The 7654-nt window shown below is 41.4% G+C and overlaps 1 protein-coding gene across 1 annotated transcript; it reads right to left on the bottom strand.

Annotated features, from left to right (window-relative positions):
- Positions 1-770: 770 nt before the first annotated feature.
- Positions 771-7139, bottom strand: LOC109532057 (ras-related protein Rab-8A). Its single transcript, XM_019896662.1, has 8 exons — positions 6952-7139; positions 6504-6564; positions 4491-4551; positions 3372-3449; positions 2758-2847; positions 2214-2279; positions 2072-2122; positions 771-1986 (listed from the first exon to the last, which is right to left on the bottom strand). Exons 1-8 carry the CDS (start codon positions 7073-7075, stop codon positions 1897-1899), a joined length of 621 nt encoding a protein of 206 aa, XP_019752221.1. The 5' UTR covers positions 7076-7139; the 3' UTR covers positions 771-1896.
- Between the last annotated feature and the right edge of the window lie 515 nt (positions 7140-7654).

Below are 7654 nucleotides of genomic sequence, written 5' to 3' on the forward strand. Positions count from 1 at the left end.
TCCCACAGGAACAAGAACACGCCTACTTAATGATTACATTACCTAATTGGGTTTCAATGAATCGGGGCGGAGGCATCACCTCAGCTGGAGACAACTCATTTCAAGGGCATGAGTCAACCGCAAATCCCTGCCGACTTACAAAACAAAAGGCGAGTGCAATTTGAGGGTGCACGAGAGTTCAAACAATAAAACTGCAACCGAAACACACGCAACACTTTCAATCCCATCTTTTAATAAATCATGAAAGTACACATACAGTATCTACAGGTGTGTAGACAAATCAGATTTATGAAACTACAGTACAATCGTTGCAGGTCTTATGTACAATTTCTGAATGATGTCAGGACTTCCTCACGTAATGAAATTTCAATTTTGTTTGGGAAAGAAAATATTTGATAACCTCCCAAATTGAATCTGAAAACCCATTTCGAATCAGGCAAACTTGAGATTTAAATCCACAGGTCGAGAATCACTGAGGTCATTGTAATGAAAGTTCAACAATTTTCTATATTCTCACATACGATATGAATTTGGAGTGACAGCAAGACAATAGAAATAGCAAATATACTCTGCACGTTTCTCAAATAAAGCTCTTTTGAGGTTCGTGTGCACCCGGAATGATTAGTTCAGATGGCTGTGCTAAGAAATAACAAGGATACATCCAAGTTAAATGTCCACAATGCTGGAAACATTTCCGATTCACTAAAAAGGGAAATGCAGACAACACTGGCCATCTTCATTTTCATAAAATGCATTTCAGTGCTCGGGTGTTTTTTTTTTGTGCATGAACAGGAACAGTCAACAAATGTGAAGGAACGACAGATCCGAAAAGGGTATTTTTGTCTTTTGTACACAAAGAACACAGGGGGGAAAAAGTGCATGACTGATTGATAAGAACATAAAAGGGCACTTTGTCATTTTGGTGCTATGTCCTGGGTTTTTTTTTCTCCCGCTCCATAAATACTGTTACAGCACAGCCACCGAACCAAGGCCCTCAAAACAGTCGTGTACTGTATGTAATCCCCCATTGGAAACCGGCAACTGGAAGAAGTAGAAATGAATTAAAAAAAAAAAAAATTTTAATTGCCACTGTGATCCCCCTCCTTTGTGCTGCTATGACACCATTTCCTCTTGGTGGGTGATTCGACTCTGAGGAAGTGCATACATTGAATTGGCAGCCATCTTTGTGCCATGAAGATAAACATTGTCAATGACTCAAGCCCGACTGGCCTCAAATGACACCACACTGCATAACCAAGTGCTCACAAAAACAAAAGTCTCAGCTTGAGGGGGTGGACCGGATATAAATGTAAGCCCCCGTGCTTATATGATAAGGAAGACAGTTTCATAGGGTGGGGGGAAACTAATAGTGGTGCCTTGACATGCAAATACAATTTCAATTTTCAAATTTTGAATTGGGACGCAGTATCTACTTGGTGCCTTCTCTGAATATGAGGAATGTCGAGTACCCAGTTGGCTTCCAAAATAGGAAAACTCAACTTAAGTATACAAAAAAAAAACCTTTGGTCAATTTGTACTTTTGGGCTGTGTCTGGATGTTCAACAAAAGCTTAAAAAAAAGGGGAGTTTTGTGGGGGGTGCTGGGGGTGGTTGGTCGAGGTGGTTCTTAAAAGTCAATAAAATCTATGTAGGTAGCAGTTGTACAAAACATAATGGCCTCGGCATGTATGTAACAGGCCACCGTAGTTCAATTCACAGGAGTCACGGGAAGACTGGTTGTTTAACGCCACCCTGGGTGGAGAAGACAGCTGAGTGAAAAGGAAGACGGGTTAAGACGTTTTAAAGGAGAGATCCGTGGCTCTGTCCAGTTCTGTCCAGTGGAGGGGTTGGGGGAGGACAAAAGTTAAGGCGATCGACGGTGGATGCCAACGGCGGCTCACAGGAGCGAGCAGCGGAAGAAGCTGCTCTTCTTGGGCTGCTCTGTGATCTTCACTCCTTGACTGCTGCCTTGGGGGTTGTTACCCTCCTGGAACGCATCATGAACAAGAAGCGCTCAACAACATCTACCCACACCTCCTATTATTATTATTATTATTATTATGTCTGCTCACCAGCTTCTTGTCCATCTTGGCTTTGATATCTCGGGCGAGGGATAAGAAGGCCTGCACATGAGCGGTTCAATGTCATTGAAAGCACCACGGGGGGGGGCGGGGGGGGGGGGTCAATGTTAGCAATTGTGAAGCGTGAACGTACGTTCTCCACGTTGATGTTGGCCTTCGCGCTGGTCTCCATGAACTTGATGCCATATTCCAGGGCCAGCTAAACAGAAACGCAGTGAGACAAAAATCTGTTTAGCTAATCTTGTGCTACAATCACGTACCCTTTCTTAGATTACTTTTGGACACATATTTGACATCATTGGAGGAAATTCACCTAGTCACTGCTTTTGTGCTCAGGCCAAGCAATAAAAGTATGACTGTGGCACCATCTTGTGGTATCTTGGTGTCACACGAGGTTGAAGTGTGTTAAGGAGTTTCAGTTGGAACAAAAGCAGTGCTTTGTCAACATCTTACGGAATTGTAAACCTTCATGGAATACCGAGGGTTTATCATTTCAAAAATTGTCGTCATTGTTTATGTAAATTTGTTGAGGTGCTAACTTTTGGGTTTTGGTTAGCTGTAAAGCTATCTTGAGCTAAATTATGATAAATAAAATCATCCTACCATTTTAACGTTTCACGGTGTTCTAATTTATGAATGCACCTGCATGCATCTTATCTCAGAAATGTAACTCGAACCTTTTCTCCTCTTTCTTTGGACACCTGTCGCTTGTCATTGACGTCACATTTGTTGCCAAGGACCATTCGCTCCACATCTGCAGAGGCGTGCTGGTGAAAGGAGAGTCACATTGTCGACATTATAAATAGTCAGTGCAAAGGTCTTCAGTTCGACTCCTGCAGATCTGAATTTGGACTTACATCAAACAACAACAAACAATTGTGAAATTTGATGGATGATAAATACATCAACTGAATTTGTTGATCTGCTGTGGTGTCAGACTGAATAATCTCAGTCCAAGAATGAGCCGTAGTCCATCACAAAGTCATAATTACTAGCAAGCATTTGGAAGAAAAACACTTCTAGGCCATACATACAAAACAATGCAATGAAAACAGTCAGCACAGTAGAACATAAGTCCGCCTTCCTGTGTTGCACGATGGCACAATCATACCCTGCTACATAAACTAGTTCACTGTGCGCCATTGGTAACCTCCAAATAGTCATAAACCGAAGACAATGCCGCCACCGCCAATATATAATGTCTGATTGGTGCACACAATCTTGCAATTTACACACACACACAAAAAAAAAAACATATGCAGATCAAAGAATTGACATTTGTAACATTTACCTCTTCTATGTTTCGTATCCAGTTCTTGATGTTGTCAAAGGACTTCTCGTTGGTGATGTCGTATACTAGCATGATGCCCTGCAGCGTTCAGACGAGACCAAAGGTGAGTGAGCGACAAAGACATTCAATATGCGCCGAGGCGGACTTAGAAATTCTGCGGTACCTGGAAAAACTGGTTCGGAAAAAAATATCCTTCGGTTTCAAATGCAGACGAAGAAACCAATACACTAAATTTGAGGATGAACAGTAAAGCCATGTCCAAAGTTAAAAACAGAAACTAATCAAAATCTTCAGGAAACCTCACAAGGATGGAGTCCAAAAGTGTCTTTTGATTTCCTTTGGCTTGTGTGTTTTGTGGTGTTGCCACCACAAAAGGGCAGAGAACAGGACAAGGAACTTTATATGTCAAAGCAATAGCGGATCAACAAAAGTGGAATGTCCACAACAAAGGTGATGTGAAGAGACTCGCCTCCTTGGCCAACATCTTGCACGCCCTTTAGTGTTCAGTGCACATTTTTTTAAGCTTTTACTGTTCAGGAATGAACTTCTTGTTACACTTGTAAAATAGTTAAAAAACTTTTTTAAAAACGTGACGTTTGAAGCCGACTTGCCGTCAGGATTTTCAACAATTTTCCTGCCCATGCTATCAAAGGGGAAGCAGAGCGTGGCATTACTGCGATGCACAAAAAGGCGCGTGATTATTTGCCAACACCCCAAAAGCTCACTAGGAAACCTGTCCTTGTTTTCCATATTTGGCCACGTTGTGCAAACGTTACCTGGTTGAGTGAAAGGATTTCGTCTCTTGCTGGAAATATCACAGTGGGCTTCACTCAGGGCCCCATCTATGATGCTCTTCTTTTCTAACAGATATCGTCTGTCTAATTTCTGGCTTTGTCTGTCCATAGTTGGTGAATTTATATTATTGCAAAGCGTTCTCTCCTCCTGTGTGTTTTATTTTGTAAGTACAGTAGTACTGTAATGGGACAATATCAATGATGCCATGAGCATCTAGCCAATGTCAACTTTCATCATATTAGTTCGGCGTGAAGAAGAAAAAAAAAAAAAAACACACTAAAAAAAAATATATATATAGTGGCGGTAGTATGACGAGCAACTGTCCATGGCTCCTCTGTAGTAGGCTGTTGTGATGGTCCTGAATCTCTCCTGGCCCGCTGTATCCCTGCATGGGAACAATGAGTAATAACACCTTTAGCTTCAGAAAGCAGCCCGCGATCAGCATACAACCACCATCGTCATATCTTGAAAATGAAACTCATCTCAAAGATGGTATGGTTTGAAAACTGACAAAGGCATCTGTTTTTGTTTTTTTTAATTTTGAAGTAATCACTTCATGAAGAAAATAATGGAGGGAAAGAACTGTCGTTCATGTTAAAGGGACAGTGTGTAAAAATTCGATTTTTTTTTTTTTTTTTACTGTTCACTGTTTAAAAAAAAAAAAACAATTAATTTCAATATAGGGCAGCCCAGTGGTCGACTGGTTAGCGTGTCAGCCTCACAGTGCAGAGTTCGATTCAGCTATGGCCTTCCTGTGTGGAGTTGGCATATTCTCCCCGGGCCTGTGTGGGTTTTCTCCGGGTACTGCAGTTTCCTCCCACATTCCAAAAACATGCATGGCAGGCTGATTGCCCCTCGGTGTGAGTATGACCGCGAATGGTTGTTCGTCTCTGCGTGCCCTGTGATTGGTGGGCAACCAGTTCAGGGTGTCCCCCGCCTACTGCCCGAAGACAGCTGGGATAGGCTCCAGCATGCCCCCGCGACTCTTGTGACGCGAAAATGGATGAAGGGCACGCCTCCCCAGACAGGCGGCTGCCATTTTTCGTCGCGATCTTTCTGTTACAAGTACCCGAATTAGACAAATTTAGTGAGCGGAGTTCCTCAACACGACTTCAGCACGAGCAACAAAAGACATGCACTTAGTGCGTCACTTGAGAGAACACTAAAAGTCGTTTGGGATGACATTTCGCTTGTGCCTCTGCTGAAGAAATTGGTGTCTGGTGTCTCTGAGGCACTGTAGTGCGCGTTCTTCAAAATGCACGCGCTTCGAGCTTAGGTCATTGCATTCCATAGTTCAGTTCACCACTTAATGGCACTTAAATTCCAAACACTGTACCTTTAAAAGGGCACCAGACATAAATACCTGTAATGCTTATATCCTTCATACAAGTTCATTTGCTTTCTTTTTTTTTAACATGGTTTTCTCGGTATGTGAAAATTCCTTTGTTGCAAACGTAAATACGAAAAGACTAAGTATTCACAAAACAGGCAATTGTTCTGCCTGTAATATATATATCTTTGTCGTTATAAGCATTAATGGAACCCCCCCACCAAAAAAAAGTAAATTATTGATTTTTTAATATGAATTAAATTAATCGGTTATAATATTTTTCCCCTACCAAATATCGAAATTTTAAAAAAATCCAAATCAATCAGGCCTAATGCACACGTCCAACTGTTCAATTTTTTCAGTGCATTTTACAAAACTTTCTGTTCACTTAAAAAAAAGTTATAATGCATAATTCACAGCAGCGGGGTTGGGCAACGTATATGAATGTGAACGATTCCAGTTTCGTGTTTTGATTCCGGTCACAAACGATTGTCGATTTCGATTCTTTTCAGGGGTATCCAAACAATGGCAATTCATTTATAGCGGCTTGCAGCAAAGATGAAACAACCATTTGACACGGCCCGTGTCATTTGCTCTTCCAATCTACTATGTATCTGTGTTGCAAAGGGCAGACACTCTGACATCGTAAATTGAGTGGCTCCTTCCCCTCTCAGAACATCCTGTTTGAAGCCTTGCAATGAGAAGTTACTCAGAATTACCATTGAATAAACACAGACAGAAAGTGTCCTTTGTAAAAGTATTTGCCACCGTATGATTACAAATTTCACTTTAAGAAGTGACTTACTTTTCTAGTTTAAGGATTTATTTAGATGCACCTGTACATGCGGTGGATAAGTAGGTACACAAGCAACGCAATCAAGTTAAAGCGTTTTCATTGATGCATCTAAGACCAAACCAAAGAGTGAAAAAATGAAATGACACTCCGGATGCTGAATGGCTGAGCTTGCAGTCTCAGCATGTGATAGACAGTGTGTGACATATCTTACCATATCTGTAGCTTGATCTTCTTCCCGTCTAATTCTATTGTTCTGATCTTGAAGTCAATACCTAAAAAAAGTACAGTTGGATCATAAAGTGGTCGGATATGGGCATATGTTGTGCATTTGATGGATCATTTGCGCAGAACTTCCGCTCTGTATGGTTTAGCACTCAGCTGGTCGTGAGAAAAATGATACAGCTAACCGTTAGCTTTAGCCAGTCGGCAGGAAATGGTTTCTTGGAGAACACTTTAATGTCACGTTTGCGGGAGAGAACAATGCGTGACTTTGACGTTCCGGGGGCTTTTTGGGTTCGAGTTCACATTGAGGGACAGAATAATTCCCTTCAAGCGAGCTGCTTCCTGCCTTTAAAAACTTAGCAACAAATTAGCATCGAGGGATGGGCAGCTCCTCGGACCACTCTGTCGGCCACACTAACAGTTTGACACGTACTCACCTATGGTGGAGATGAACGTCGAGTTGAAGGCGTCCTCTGAAAATCGGAACAGCACACACGTTTTCCCCACCCCGGAGTCGCCGATTAAAAGTAGTTTGAACAAGTAGTCGTAAGTCTTCGCCATGTTATTAGCTAGAGCTTTACCGCTGCGGATATCCCGCCTCTTGTGACGTCACCGAAGGTCAGCAGGCTGCCTATTGGCCTGACCTACTGTCTGTTATCGGTGCCGTCGTGGCTCCGGAAATCCGGGTTGGGTGTGTTGGTTTTTATGTCAAAGCCTACCCCCAAAGTCGGTGGCAGGAAGTAACGATGATCAGTACAATACAATACAGTAAAATACAACACAATTTTATTTATACTTAGTTATCGTACAGATACATGTACTTTTTATTCTTTACTTTTTTTCAAAATACGATTAGGTTATCCCCAGTGCTGGGAAGTAACCGGATACATACTTACTTTTTATTTATACTATAATACTTACTTACTGTGCTACTTGTATTTACGAGACTATTTATTTTTATGACAAATTTCTTCCTTTACTCCTAACATTTTAAACTATATACTATTTTTGACAAAATATGTTCCTAATTTGTTTCCTGGTAATGGGAAGTAACAAAGTACAAAAACAGTGTTGCTGTCTTTCACTCGATTTTTCAGGTATCTGTTATTAGTTTGAGTTTTTTTCTTTTAGCATACATCC

Source organism: Hippocampus comes, unplaced genomic scaffold, assembly GCF_001891065.2.
Source record: "Hippocampus comes isolate QL1 unplaced genomic scaffold, H_comes_QL1_v1.1 scaffold22, whole genome shotgun sequence".
NCBI classification, from domain to species: Eukaryota; Metazoa; Chordata; class Actinopteri; order Syngnathiformes; family Syngnathidae; genus Hippocampus; species Hippocampus comes.

What these genes read in the sequence shown, in the direction of transcription:
- LOC109532057 (XM_019896662.1), bottom strand. Translation starts at nt 7,075, where the DNA reads ATGGCGAAGACTTACGACTACTTGTTCAAACTACTTTTAATCGGCGAC. An exon ending in GGATACGAAACATAGAAGAG is followed by an intron (nt 2,848 to 3,371) that starts GTAAATGTTACA and finishes TCCTTTCACCAG; the next exon opens with CACGCCTCTGCAGATGTGGA. An exon ending in CCAAGATGGACAAGAAGCTG is followed by an intron (nt 1,987 to 2,071) that starts GTGAGCAGACAT and finishes GATGCGTTCCAG; the next exon opens with GAGGGTAACAACCCCCAAGG.